This window comes from Ostrea edulis, chromosome 3 (assembly GCF_947568905.1).
Source record: "Ostrea edulis chromosome 3, xbOstEdul1.1, whole genome shotgun sequence".
Lineage (NCBI taxonomy): Eukaryota > Metazoa > Mollusca > Bivalvia > Ostreida > Ostreidae > Ostrea > Ostrea edulis.
Window position 1 is genome coordinate 97,122,340 of NC_079166.1, and position 15,952 is coordinate 97,138,291.

The 15,952-nt window shown below is 36.8% G+C and overlaps 1 protein-coding gene and 1 long non-coding RNA gene across 2 annotated transcripts; both read right to left on the reverse strand.

The window, feature by feature from the left end:
• Window positions 1-260: 260 nt before the first annotated feature.
• On the reverse strand, window positions 261-4,264 carry LOC125675256 (uncharacterized). The gene is made up of 4 exons (XM_056159666.1): window positions 3,982-4,264; window positions 3,703-3,775; window positions 1,708-1,920; window positions 261-1,642 (listed from the first exon to the last, which is right to left on the reverse strand). The coding sequence occupies exons 3-4, from the start codon at window positions 1,899-1,901 to the stop codon at window positions 325-327; spliced, it is 1,512 nt and encodes a 503-aa protein (XP_056015641.1). The 5' UTR covers window positions 1,902-1,920; window positions 3,703-3,775; window positions 3,982-4,264; the 3' UTR covers window positions 261-324.
• A 5,180-nt stretch (window positions 4,265-9,444) lies between these two features.
• Window positions 9,445-15,410, reverse strand: LOC130053075 (uncharacterized). The gene is made up of 2 exons (XR_008801535.1): window positions 15,153-15,410; window positions 9,445-11,877 (listed from the first exon to the last, which is right to left on the reverse strand). It is a non-coding gene; the product is annotated as an uncharacterized LOC130053075 (long non-coding RNA).
• Window positions 15,411-15,952: the final 542 nt, after the last annotated feature.

Consider the following 15,952-nt stretch of genomic DNA (forward strand, 5'->3'; position numbering starts at 1 on the left):
GCCATTACACATGCGTGTACAGCTTTGCTTTGCGTTCACACGGATCTAATGCGAAGTAAATTTAATTCGCATTAAATCGCGACGTAAATTTTAATTCGAAGTACACTAATGCGCATTAAAATCTCCGTGTGAACGAGGCACAATAACATCAAAACTTACCCGCTGTCCAACTGATTGTTACCTACATGTATCACGCCCGGGTTAACGATCTCGCATTTACAGGGGTGATAAGTAATCTCACAAAATTAAAAACAACATGCATGATTTAAACAATTTATTGCATAACAAAATATTTTATGCGAAACAACATACAATTCATTCTGTTTATTGCTCCAAATATTTTATTCTTTTAGCTATACCGGTATTCTGCTCCCCCACAAACATCTCCCCTTCCCCGACGATACACACACCGCGTGGTCTATTAATCCCTTGATCAGGAATGTCGTATCTCAGGAATCGCCCGTCCCTGTCCAACATGTGGATCTTGTCACCTTTTAAGTCAGTAACGATAACGTGACCGGCAGGATCAGTAGTGATGTAGCCGACCTTAAATGTCGTGTCCCTCCCAGAGTAAGAAAACCGAAATATTCCTAATCTATCAACAGCAATCACAGCGTTTTTCTTCCAGTCTGTTACGATGATGTCCCCGTTGACATTCTCAGTGATGTAGGTTGGTTCTTGGTACAGAGGCTGGCCCTGTGAGTCGTACTGGATTTCCTGGAGTACGGTACCGGTACCGCTGTATCGTACGACTTTGTACTGGTCATCTTTATGGAGACAGACCAGTAGGTCATCTGACGCGGTACTCGTGATGCCGTATGGTCTCCACTCCCCGGTTGTAAACATCGTCTGGATCGTTTTATCCGCGGCTACTCTATACACGGTATTATTGCTGCCCTGCGTAGTGTAAATCACGTGTTTGTTGTATACAGTTAAGCAACCACCGTGTGCTGTGATGGAGACAGTGTCGTGAAGGTTTCCCTGGAAATCAAACAACTTGAGTGTTTTACTTGCTCCTCCCATCCACATTCTGTTATCATCAATAACAACAATATCGTATAGACGGTTGTTATTTTCATCTGCAGGAAACCCTGTGTCTATAGCTGTGATAACTCTCGGCACCTCTAATATTTTGTGATTCGAAATCACAGGATCCTCAGATTTCAATTTCGGCATAGGAATCTTTCTATCTTGTATATTCTCAATGTATCCGAAATACGATTTCAAATAGTTGTCGTCAATTTTGCATTCGCAAAATACCGGGAACGAGTACTGCGTAATCTCCGAGGGGGTTTCCTGATTTTCAATTCTTGCAATAAGTTTCTTAATGTCCATAACATTCTGTGTATTTTTCAGTTCCGTTGTCGTGGCGTTTATTTCATCAACTTTTCCTAAAATTTCTTCCAATTCCCCCTTCTGTTTCCGGAGTAGTGATTCGTGTTTCTTTTGCATGTCGTCCAGTTCCTGATGGAGCGTCTTCACGGTTTTATCTATGAGTCTGTGCCACTCTTCCCCTCGTGACGTCACTTCATCCTTCTTCCGTTGGTAAATTTTGGATAAGGAATTTAATCTCTGTTGTGTTATTTTTGCAAATCCAGAAACTTTTGGTTTGTCCAGACGCTTTGACGTATGATTCTCTTGAGTTCAAACTTATAGTTTTGTAAGCGCTTGTTTTCCTTCGTAATGATTTTCATCAGTTTTTCAATTTTAGAGGTGTCGTCATCATCTCTACTGGCGAAATCCACCACGTCATGTCCGGTCTTGGACTTAATCCGGAGATGTACCGGAACACAAGGATCGCAGAGATTGACCCCACATCGTCTGCAGAAGAACGAGACTGGTTGTTTGCAGATGTCACATTCAATGACATATTGACCTTGGGTAATGTCTTCAGATGCCATGATAGCGATTTTATTTGACCTGAAATAAATATGTTTTGGATAAATCTATTTTTAAACCATATGTTCCATTTTCGAATAAAATATTTCCAAATATGTATTCAATTAAAGGACAGAACATATAACAGTTATAATTAGACATTAGATACAAAATAAGAATATTAAACAGTCAGTGAGTGTGTTACAGTCAATGGTACATGTATATATTATTGAGTATAAATATGTATACACATCACAGGATCTCATCTGCTATACAGATACATATATCATTATTATTATTATTAATATATACGGTGGAACCGCTGGACCTAGCGAAGCATGACATGGTCATTGGCGTTCATAATTCGATTAAGTACGGCAAATTAGAATTCACTTTAATATATCTATTTTATTGAATTTCCCTCGCGCTGAACGCCCAATAACATCTAAATATTAAAGGGGGAATGTATGAGGATAAACAGATAAAATAAATAAATAAATGTTTATTCGGTATATACATGTACATGCATACAAACATACATGCATAGATACCAAGGATAACCCATGAAAGCTCGAAAGATTATTTCCAATGGGGTCCTTTGATGCACGGATGTTTGCGCTAGGGGGTCATTTATGTGCGAGGAAACCGGAGTATCCGGAGGAAACCCATGTGTCCGAGTGGACGACCGCCATACCCTCTCACAAACAACCACTGCTGATCACCGGGATCGAAATCAGGTCGCAGCGGTGAGAAGCGAGAGCGCTACCTCTGCGCTACTCGGACACACGAGGATAATTATAGGATTCGCCTATTCATTTACCGCGGGGAATATAACGTTGGCCAACGTAAACCGTGCATTGTGACTTCACATTTAGCTTTGACTTTTTTTTTCTCTCTTTCAACAAACTCCCTGTCGAGGCCAATCAGATCACGCGCTCGTCCTTTTCCGTAACCGGTTCATCTGTGGTTACGGAAATATCCGAGTAGTTACGATTGGCCTCGTTACGTCATTTACGTACATAATATTTATAATGATAATTTTAGATAAATCGAAAAATTTAAAACTATTGCACATACATTATTTGCGAGGACCCCCCTCCCCCCTTATGTTGAACTATCTATTTTAAAATAATAATCCACCTGTAGCGATGGCATATTTCAGAAGAGGAAATCGGAACAATATTAATAATATCGTACATAATCCTAGTTGTAACACAATAATGAAATATTTGAATAAATTCTCTAATTCATTTCGCGCAACTTTTAAAATAGAAATGCATACGAATTTAATGTGCATTAATTTACTTCGCATTAAATATTATCACACCGTGAACGCTATTTAATTCGAATTAACTTAATGCGCATTATTAAACTTCGCATCAAATTTAATGCGGATCCATGTAAACGAGGCATAAATGCGCATGCGTGTGAATGAGGCATAAAATAAGTTATAGTGACATTCTCGAGATCTAGTATGGCGTTAAACATTCAACCGTGATAGTTTTCTACAGTGTCAAAATAAAAAAAACCATTACGTGGCGATAATGAACGACCTAAGACGAAATACTATGAATTTCAGTTAGCATTTAGATAAGCGCTAAAGAACATGATGACATCCCAGCTGAATGTACAGAATAATATTGGTACTTCTTTGTATGAAATAATTAGTGATACTTGTATATCTCCAGCTTCGTCAAGCATCTTCATCAGTCACATTTACACATGTATATACACGTACCTTGATCTTCATCAGTCACATTTACACATGTATATACACGTACCTTCATCTTTATTAGTCACATTTACACACGTGTATACACGTACCTTCATCTTCATCAGTTTCAACTTCAAGCCTTCATCTTCATTAATTACATCCTCACATCCTCATCAGTCAGAACTAAAAAAACAAAACAGGTTGCACATCATATAAACTTGCGAAAAGAATCTGGCCTCCATGCCTTACAGTAAAAGTGAAGATCAAAACATTTGGTTTACGTGTGTATGGTATTCTCAATAAACAGTATAACGTACTATCGTCGCTGGTTATTTATTAGGTATTCAAACAAACAAATACTGGATAATACAACCAAAATACTGACTTACCTACACACATCTACTCTACAGAACTCTGGAAAATCGGCTTCTTATTGCTCCATTATATAGCAATTCTGTCGGCCAAATCCGGCAACATATTAACGACTTTTCACATCTCAGAGGCCCTATTTCAAAACTCTGTGATGTTCAGTACTTTATAAATGCTTGATTTGAATTAAAATACAACTTTCAGGCCATTAAATGATTTAAGTGGCATGCATATTTCTACAACCGGAAATAGTGTTGATAAATCATAAAAATGTAGCACAATATAACAACATAATTTCCTCATCAGTCCCCATTCCATCCCTCAGTACTCTAACCTGTGTCATACACAAGGAAGCAGACTGATATTAGTACAGTGTAAAGAAATAGGATAAAATCGGTATGTGTGATTGGAAGAAACCAGGAGAGGATCCAATGGTTTTAGAATTGTTGACATGATAACGCTTATGTAATACAGGAGAGGATCCAATAATTTTAGAAATGTTGACATGATAACGCTTATATTATACAGGAGAGGACTCAATTATTTTAGAAATGGTGGCGTGGCGCCAAATACCGTAACCTCATTTTGAAAAAAAAGGGGGGGGGGTGAAATGTAAGTAGGGAGTAACGGTAGGAGGAGGTAAATTGTCTAAACTTCTTGACAAGCAACCCCCTTTAAATAAACCACATGAAAAGTGATACGATTTGACAATATCGATACGTTATATGCGGGTATTAAGGTTGATAGATCCCCATGTGATGCCATAGGTTTTTGCAAAATGTTTATTTAAGTAGATGTTGCGCATGATAGAAATATATATTTCAGAGGAATTTTATTCATGGAATAAAATTAAAAAAAATGTGGCAAACTATTAATTCTGACTTTTATCTAATAATTTTGATCCACCTTACAGGAGTACTGCTCTAATGAATGTAATGAGAAAATGATAACTTTCTAGTGCCTATTTGTGAAAGGGTGACGTTAATGGTAGTCGTGCGAAATCGATATCTCCGTTCGGTTAAAAACTAGAAAAAAACCCAACAATTTCCCAACCTATCCAACAGAAAACTGAGAGAGAGAGAGAGAGAGAGAGAGAGAGAGAGAGAGAGAGAGCTTGCGACAATTGCTGTATTTGTGCATGAACGATGGCGAACTAGGGATGAAAAAGCTAACAGATATAGGGGAAGACGATAAAGAATAAAGACACAGCTGAGATTAATTATAAATATAGATACTACCGCTAGTACAAATTTTGCCGTTTTATAAGATGTTGATGATAAAAATATATCCGTACCACATCTTAAAAACGCGTCTTACTGCGGAGCAAAAACTGATAGTATTGAGAAATGTCGCTACACAGGGAAATAAAGTCGGGCATGGAGACTATTTTGGTGTACAGAATACAGATATCAAGTACTGAAACTTATCAGCAGGACACCATCTTGTACCCACTCAGTCGGGGATTTTTATTTGCTCGGAACTAGCCAATCGCTAAGGGAGTGCATTCTAGAAATGTCAGATGAAATAACGTAGATAACATTTTCCACTGCTCGAATGCTCATACATTTGTAACTGCTAAAAAGTATGAATGTTCAAAAAAGTATAAGAAAAAAAAAACGTATTTCATTTACGTAAAAAAAAAAAGCTAGTTGAAATTTAAAAAAGAGTATTATCTATCACATTATATTAATTGATAAAGAAAATTTATTTTAAAACACAAACAATAGCACTTTTTTATATCTTGAGTAAAATTTAAATTGGTTGCCATGCCAACAAACATTGTATATTGAGCAGCTTTACTGAATAAAATACAATTCCAGTTAAAAAAATTATAGCTGATATTTATATTTATTTGTCGAGTATTGTTGGAGCACATTTTATAGCTGATATCTATATTTATTTGTCGAGTATTCTTGGAGAACATTTTCACCTGACTTATTTCATCATTTATACTATGAAGAGATATGGATCAAGCTGCCGATCAACGTTCAGATGAAATAATAATTTTATCAAATGATATTAAATAATATGACCATAGACACAAAACCTTATGGATGTCTACCTTTGAAATCAAATATTAAAATCTATCACGATATTGTTTCTTTCTTCTAAATTCAATATCAAGGAAACACCAATGCACTATCGACATCTTCAATTTCCCGGTGAGTTTTTCACGGTCCCGCTTCCTCATAAAATCCATGTTTCATTAGCCCGTTCCACATCTTTGAAATGAATTTGCTTTTAGATTATTCCATAGTTTGATGTTTGTTTACGTCATTGGGCAAACAACTGTAACCGTCGCAACAATATAAAGCCCGGTCAGTGGCGGATCTAGAGGAGGGGCAAATCAACGTAAAGTTACTGAGTTAGTATAAATCACAGGGGCTAAACCCGTTTTGGGGCCGAACTCTGTGATATCATAAATAAAACGGCCTTAGCCCCTGTGGTATAAATGACACTTATATCGACAAGATCTTGCAGATGTTCCTTAGTTAGACAAAATTAAGAATATTTTAAAATATAGTAGTGATGATCCTTCTTTTATTGTTATCCCTATTCACAATGATCGATTATAACAAGCATCAAAATAAATCTCACTTCTCCTAGCTAGATTCACAGAGATTACATGTTTCCTCTCGATCATGGCTTCACACAAAACATCAGCAACCGATCGCCATCCTTTACCGGAGCCATGTCGTTGTTTACAAACAACTGACATTCTGCATGTATATTCCAAATGCCGATGTCCATTAAGGTCGCTCCGTAAAATCGATACTGTCGTGACGCATATACTATATATAAAATATTGTACACTTTTATACTATCAAATAAACTAAATTACAAATGATCATTTGAGAAACATTATTATTATGTTGTCATGTAAAATTGCATATACACCGCCTAAAAAACTACAGACAACGAGAAACATGACATTACCCCCCCCCCCCCCACACACACACCCATCGTCGCCAACCACGGCCAATATGCAAGATCCTATGTCATCTGGAGAGAGAGACAGAGAGAGAGAGAGAGAGAGAGAGAGAGAAGCAGTCAAAGAGAAATAACTCGATGTATAGTGAGCATCGTCAGATAGAAATCGACCTTATGGCAAAATGTTCACAATTTCATGTATTTATTATTCACGGCTACCCAAGTCCTAAATTATAATGTAACGGGTATGTATTTATTATTCACGGCTAGCCATGTCCTAAATTATAATGTAACGGTTATGCAAGAAAATTTGTTTGGAGTGTTTCCGGTTATGAGTTAAATAAGAAAAACAGCCGCTTCAACAGGTAGGTGGATCTGAGTTTTAATTGTTTATAATAATTTAACCACTGTTGACGAAAAGCGGGGAATGTAGTCAGCTGTAGAAATGATTAAAGTACACGAAATAACCTCAATTACCCATATCTAAATCGGCAAGACGACACGAGATGATTTTCCGAGAGCAGAAGGAGGTTGAATGTTGAAAATTTCTCACGACTCTCGATGGCCAGGGTCAATATCGGGTACCTGTAAAGATTGTAACCATCTGTTCTGAAATTTATGGATCGGAAACTAATTGTACATGGTATTTAATCAACTTCGGATATGTACTTGGTGCTTACTCACCCCCCTTTCCAACTTTTAAAATTTGTATCATTCAAGCCGAAAGCCTACATCAAAGGGGAGGCGAATTTTATTTATGTGTGGTAACTTTCACAGGGGCTTAAGATACCATTTTTAATTATTATAATCGAAAGAATTCGGTGATACAATCTGTTTCGTTTCATTTCGAAAGGTTGCGTTTGACCCGGCTACCTAAAATAGCTACGTCAACAAACGAAATTATTTGAAGCTGGGAGTTTTCGGGTCGTATGGGGCTTTGATGAATAGTTGAAGGTGTGTTTGGACACAACAATAGTAGAAAAATATGTTAAGAATTTTTTGATATTAAATTTATGAGACAGCAACACAAGAATACAACGATATCAGACCTCAACCGTGTGCAGCTTTTTGTGCGCCGTAAATCGAAGGTTTTTATTAGGGGTGGAACTGTAGCTCTCTGTACCGTCAAAATATTTTTTCAGAGAGCTACAGCTCTGTAACTAGTAAAATTTAAGCCTATGCTCGGCGTTTATGACCTTTGAGCAGGGAGGGATCTTTATCGTGCCACACCTGCTGTGACACGGGACCTCGGTTTTTGCGGTCTCATCCGAAGGACCGCCCCATTTAGTCGCCTCTTACGACAAGCAAGGGGTACTGAGGACCTATTCTAACCCGGATCCCCACGAGATAACGGATGATGTAAATGTCAAATACTTATGCATGACGTTTAATTGTCAAATACTTAGGCAACGTGTATGCTTTCTTGATGAAAGGTGAAGATAACGAACAGTGACCAATCTCATAACTCCTATCAGCAACACAAAATAGAGAGTTAGGCAAACACGAACCCCTGGACACACCAGAGGTGGGATTAGGTGCCTAGGGGGAGTAAGCATTCCTCGTCAATCGGCCACACCCGCCGTGAGTCCCACATCCCGATCAGGCAAACGGAGTTATTCGCAGTCAAAATCAGTGTGCCAAGAACGGTCCAACAATCGCTACATGATATTGCACAGAATATGTTGTTACTTTGCATTTTCTGGTCTAGTACTTTACTTCAAATCCAGAACACCAAATGTTAAAGTATATAAGGAATTTAGTTCATATTAGGATATAGAAATCTATTGATTTCCTAGTAAATAGGTTAAAGGGGCATAGGTCATAGGCAGACTACCGCGGGGGGGGGGGGGGGGGGGGTATATGTTACACTATATACATGTAGGTGTCGCTCTTTGTCAATTTACTCTTTAGGATGAATTTATAAGCATGGAAACTACATGTGTCATGATATGGTCTTGTGATTATGATAACATGTTTCTCTATACTTGACAGGGACCATTTAGGCAGAGATTGCCTCCAAAACATATATTTACCGAATGCACCAAATCGACATGTCAGAGAACAACCCATCAGGCAACATGATGGTTACAGAATAAACGACTCTAGGTTGTTGCAGCCGCAGAGACTTGGACTTAACTCTTTAATTACGTGTCAGAAACTAATGTGTAATAAAATACTAGTTAATTTTGAGCGTGGTACAATAATTACTTAACTAACAAAAATGGACATTCGGAATAGTCGTCATCTGACCTATAAGATCAAATTAGTTGTTGTCACCATTTGGCGTCTGTTGTCCGCTAACTAAATTCCACATGAGAACCACTGAATGAAAATTAACCAAACGTGGCAGAGTTCTTCCAGATTTGCTGTTTCTCTAAATCAGATTTGTTAAGATGATTGCGAGAGTAGATGCCCTACAAAACCTACTTCTTTCTGAAAAAATATAAAACATTACTATAAAACGTTTTCTTTCTAAACTACTATTAAGAAAGGTATCTGATATTTGATACCGATTTTTCAAATGCAAAGAAATAACAGTCCGTAAAACAATATTTATTAATTTATTAGTTTATTCACCAATCAAGGGCCCTCGGGGGGAGGGGGGGGGGCATGCACATGTTAACAGGCAATTTATTATAACAATGAAAATAATTAACACTCATTTAGAAGTACTACTGGTAATACTGACATAGTTCACACTTCTGCACTGCACATATCTATAATTATATATGAAATACTGATTACAGACAAGATTTAAATTAACAACATGATAAATAAAATAACCCAACTGCTTCACACATCAGTTTCTGGGATAGCAGATAATGATAGTGTTGTGTGAACACATATAAAATTGCAATTGTAATCAAATCGGTATAATTATATATTTCAGTAAGAACAGTATGCAAGTATAAAACACATGTACATGTAAGATCAATTGCACGAAGTGTTAAAGAAGGCGTGAATTGTTTACTTGATTACAGGGGGCACCAAGGGACAGTGCCTGTTTACAGTCTGGTAGTAAATATATTGTACCAGACTGTTGGTCTTGTACTTCCAGTAACCAAGACAGCTTACAAGTGTAAAGCAAAGGAAATGTGTACAAAGCAAAGACATGTACTTGTAATATCAAATTACACTGTTCAAAATCATCTTACTGAATACAGCATGCAAGTATATTACATATGTACATGCAGGATCCAGTTCTGAACGTTTTATGTCTAAAGCAGGAAGGTTAGAATACTTACATAAAAGAGAAAAATAGCATTATATGAGAGAATAAAAACACGATATGTTGACCTGATTACAGGGAGCACCAAGGGACAGTGCCTGTTAACAGTCTGGTAATTAATTCATTGTACCAGACTGTTGATCTTGTACTCCCAGTAACCAAGACAGCTTACAAGTGTAAAGTGAAGGAAATGTGTAGAATGCAACGACATGTACTTGCAGTATCACATTACACTGTTCAAAATCATCTTACTGAATACAGTATGCAAGTATATTACATATGTACACGTAGGATCCAGTTATTCTGAATGTTTTATGTCTAAAGCAGGAAGGTTAAAATACTTATATAAAAGATAATAGCGCTATATGAGAGAATAAAAACACGATATGTTGACCTGATTACAGGGAGCACCAAGTGACAGTGCCTGTTAACAATCTGGTAGTAAATTGTTGTACCAGACTGTTGGTCTTGTACTCTCAGTAGCCAAGACAGCCTACAGGTGTAGAATATGATGAAGAAAGAAAATGTGCATAATGCAATGAAATGTAACATTTGTAGTATTATATCCCACTGTTTAAAATCATCTTACTAATTTGGATGAGGATATTTTCATCTTCATTCGTCATTAGCCAGATAAGCTTCTGATCACTGTCCAACTTTACAAAATTCTTACATGATTTGTCTATCATTTGGAATAGAATAACCCTTTCTTCTGAAAAATGACTACATGAGAATAAATTTTTTTTTTTCGTCATCCACTGAGTTGTTGTTGCATCTTAGACAAAATCTCTCTTGTCGAGGGATTTTTTGGTAACGTCCCCTTTCAATGTTTAGTCTATGAGCTGATATACGGAAACGTGTTAGACTTCTCCTTTGCTCAAAATTTGTAATTGATCTCAAATAATTCTCAAAACCAAAGTTTTGTTTAAAAGTAGAAAAGCAACTTAGTTTTTTTATCTGAATTTAATGAAAGGTGTGAATGCCATTCTTTGATGTAATGTTTGAATAAACAGTCTTTAAGAGCCTTTTTAAACTGGTATGCCCCTTTAAAGGGCAAATATTTAATCCCATTAATATTGGTTATGAAACAGTTTATAGAACCAAACCATGATGAATTGTTTTGTTCAAAAAGCAATTTTGATTCTCGATATGCATCAAACAATAGTGGAAATGACTGACCAAGATTTTCAAGTCTGTACCAGTAACTTAACATACTTTTTAATATGTCAAAGTGAACTCCGACAGTACGGTAAAGTTTGTTGCAGACTTATGTACACCATGTATTGATTTGCAAAAATTGAGATGTAGTTTATCACAAAGTTGGTTTGAGTAAATTCTGTCCATGGTACCACCGGAGTTAGTAGATTTTTTGGAAAAAGGATTGAAATAACCCCAGTATATTGTTGACACAATATGTTGACACAAGCATCACTCGAAACATCCGTGTATACAAAGTGAAATTTCTTCCCTACTGTAAAGTTTGCTTTTAAATGTTTCAGAAGAAAGCATAAAGAAGGGACAACTCTCAGATTGTAAAATGCTGATAGATATGAACGGAAGTAGGTATAACCAGATACCATACGCAAGCAATCTCTCTTTAATGTTAAATACCAAACAAAAACAACAAAAGCAAAACAAGTAAGTCACCGATGTCACTAAAGCTATGTTGAATTTTCATATGCAAAGTCCGTTTCCCATTTTGTTGGTAAATTTTGTCGCATCCTTTATATTCACACCTGTGCTGAGTTCTTTCCATCTGTAAAATACAAAATAATAGAATAAATAGTGCATGTTGTATTGGGATGGAAATGAAAACAGTCAATAAATCTTTGCATAGTAACAGCTGAAGTTTGCGGTAAAAAAAGTTTAGTATTAATATTAGCACCTGTATTTTTGCTTGTATTTTTTTTCTGCGCAAGTAGAAAATGGGTGTAAGAAGTAATAAACAGTGTTCTCCGCACACAAAATAGTTGCTTAATAAACACAGGCGCAGTGTTATACGAAATACTACTTGGTTTTTAAATGTTTACAGTACCGAGTAATATAAACTTAATCCTAGTCGCATAACGGTTGGTTTCTTGATAAACCAGACCATTGAAAATAGCAAAAAACTCGACACTATACGTTGCTTCCCTTTTGTAATAACAAAAGATGCAGCGGGTGTGTATCAAACAACTTTTCCTCTAAATCATAATCAATTCATTAAATCATAACTGATCCCCTAAAGCATTACCTGACCAGTTTGGATAGAAATTTTGGCAAACTACAAACACCAACATAACAAAAGTAAAATATTTTAATTTCAACTTGCACAAATCGTCCCTAGAGTGGTCAACTTATTTCGACTTGTTAGCTGATTGCGCCGAAATTGACCCTGACAATCAAGAGTCGTGGGAAATATTCAAAATCCAACCCCCTTTTCCTCTCGGAAAACCATCTCGTGTCGTCTTGCCGATATGGGTAGTTGTGGTTATTTCGTGTACTTTAATCATATCTACTGCTGCCTACATTCCCCGATTTTCGTCAACAGTGGTTCAACAATGCAAACATCATTCTTAGAGAGAGAGAGAGAGAGAGAGAGAGAGAGAGAGAGAGAGAGAGAGAGATATAACCCTGTTGTTATTCAGCGCTCTTTTGCTGTTTGTAGTAGGCTCTGTGTGGGTTTCAACGTAGCTAGTCTAGTACATTATATGATAACGCCATCTTGATAACTGCCCGGAAGTACGATTTCACGTTATTTCTCACGAGTGACATGACGAGACTTTCCGACCCAATAGATAACAATGCAGACAAACTCATCAAAACATCGGTCTTTGCGGGCAATTTAGCTCATCCGTAAGTTCCTCCTCAATGTGTACATCCAACACGTGGAGTAGCACTTCTCAGAAAGAGCCTACAATAGTAGAATAACGCCCCTAGATAGAGGGGTCAAAGGTCAAGCGCTATGAGAATAGGTCAACGGTAGAGGAGCGCTTTAGTTCTGTTTTGATGTACTCTGGGGAGGTGCATGTATAGACGATCATACAGGCGATCGGAAAAATCGTTTTTAAAACGGCATACAGGGCCGTAAATTAACCTTCAATTTGGAGGAGTCAGGAAATTAGGCGGGGGTCTGGGTCCGCCCAGGCCCCCAGACGCTGAGCACATTTTGTGCATACTGAACACGTTTCGTGCAAAATCCTTGATTCTAGGGCCTTCTAAGATGTTACTTGACTAACTCATTCGAAAAGAAAGATTTGGAATGCTTTTTAAGGGAGGTATCATGTTCTTAGTTATTGGAAACAACATAAATTCTAATGAACTTTAAATTTTAATATTTTTTGGCTCAAAAGTTGGAGGAGGCAGCTGCCTCCTCCGCCTCCATGTAATTTACGGCCCTGGCATAAAATCGTAAATGTAAGCACAGATTTGAATTCCTAGTGTGAAATGAAGTTTCGAAAACTCTGTTTTTAAACTGTGTTTTTAGATAGATGTTTTTGAAATTCGAAATAAAAATAAAAGTCCATTGTTTAGAAATTTGTCACGTGTGCGATATTTTACGTAATTCTCTTGAATATTCACGTCACTATATCTTGACTTTGGCCAAATGTACCGTACATTTCCCCTTTGATTAAAAAAAGTGCTAAATGTGTATATTGTACCCCTTTCTTTCGTAAACAGTTTTTATATACCGTCGTAAGCTGTCTGTTTTGTGATACAGTGTATATACCGTGCCTCTCGTTTGTATGTAACACTAAAGAAACTATCTGATATAAAACTTATACGGTACCAATTTCGATGCACCAGGTGCGATATTTCATCGTCTCCAGCATTGGAACCCGGTATTCCATTAATTTCTGGAGGAAACAAGTTCTGTGAGTTTTGGGGCGATACATCGTCTGCAGTGGATTTACCTATGTACACCAAACTGTTTGCGTGGGCGTCACACTGATTCAGAACTTTGCATCCATTCGGGTGTAGCGAGGCGATTATACATTTTGTTGAATGGTGTCTACAAAGTACGATCTATATCATGACAAATTCTTCGGAATCATGCGACATTTCAAGCAATCTTTTCAATTATGTGTGTTGTGGTAAGTTCTCGAGTTGCTGATCGAGATCTTCGTAGTGGCATTGTGAGCTTTGTGAACTGAATTCCGTTACTGTCAAATCCCACTGGATGTCAAAGTTCCTTTTGAATGTATTTATGTTTGAAATATCACTTGGACTATTTTTACAAATATCTAAGCGCACAAATTCACTCATTGCATTGTAGAAACCACTATTGAAACAATTACGCTTAATGATAATATGTTTACGGTGTGACCGTTGAGACAAGCGAATCCCATTAAGGTAGCTACTGATAGCTAGCCCTTAAAAACCACTCATTGAATTTTTCTCAATTTTATTTATTATAATATTTGGACTTTATCCTAAAACATATATAAACATTGACGTAGATAATCAGGTTAATATGTTAGGAAAGCGAGATTGAAATCCCCTCTTTTAGAGCCCCCCAAGACAAAAAATGCCAAAAATTTAGCAAATAACACAGAGGCCAATAAAAATGTTATTGACACCAGGAATATTGTTTGTCATATAAAGTTATGTAAACTAAACACAAACAGATAAAAAATCAACATTAATTACAAATTCAAAATGCATTTAAGGAAAACATTGGGATGATTCGACTTGGTAATTGGCCAAGTTTACCCTAAATATGGCGTTTCTCAAACACTATCGAGCATAAATTTTCTGACCACAAAATAATTCTGCTCATAAAATTTCTGATTTTATTTCATTTTTACAATAAGGCAAGTAACATCTAAAACATTGAAAATATGTATACCAAATGAGGTTAAATCTGAAATTTTCTCGACATGTGTAATTCTATCCCCTCCTTTCCAGAAATACATTTTAGGAGAACTGTTAGCAGAGATAAACTACTGACTTTTCTATAGTTCAAATGTTTAAACATTCTATAATTATCCTCAGGCACCTGAATTTCTGTCAATAAGTCGCTCAATAAAGCCAAGGATCGAAAAATCCTACCTCCTCTATATATAAATATACAAGGTGTGCAACGCCATTTTGACCTCCTTGTTGATTCGGGCTTCGATTAACCATAGAAATCGGATATGCCTAACGGTTTGCGTGTAGCACTGGGTTCAAATATGATTGTTCTCACTATTCATGCCTTCCAAACTTTTAATTCCGACGCACTGATAATGCTATGAACTTAAATCCATGAAAACTTCCAATTTTCTTCCGAGGTTCGCTCACCATCAGCTGACGTCACTAAATAGTAGCTCCGCGCTGAATGCTCTACTACATAAAAATGAAACCGAAAAATGAATGTTACAGATAGCAAATTCCGGAACATTTCGCAGCATTTGCCAAGATGGAAAATGGACACAGTTGTCAAGTAGCTGGACAATATGGAACAGGGAAAACTTATCTGATGAGGTATACTTTGTTTGTAACCACTAACTTTAATATTCATAGTTGATAATTGATTCCTATCAACAAACATGGCATGGACGTAACAACTTGGGGGTTGGGGTTGTTCCCACTTTTTTGGCATATCTATAGTATTTAATAGTACAGCTTAATCCCCCCCCACTTTTGAACTATACTAGATTTGGAACTTTTTTCTTCCCCTGGTAAATAAATGTTTGCACGTTGCCACCCTCCCTATTTTTTTTTTAGAGCCCCCCCCCCCCCTTAAAAACGATGCTACGTCCCTGCATGGCACAATTATTTCTTATTAAGATGACATGTACTTTTAAAGGTGTAGAGTTATATTCTCATTCCCTTCATCTTCTTTGACCTGTTATGAGTAGGGTTCAATG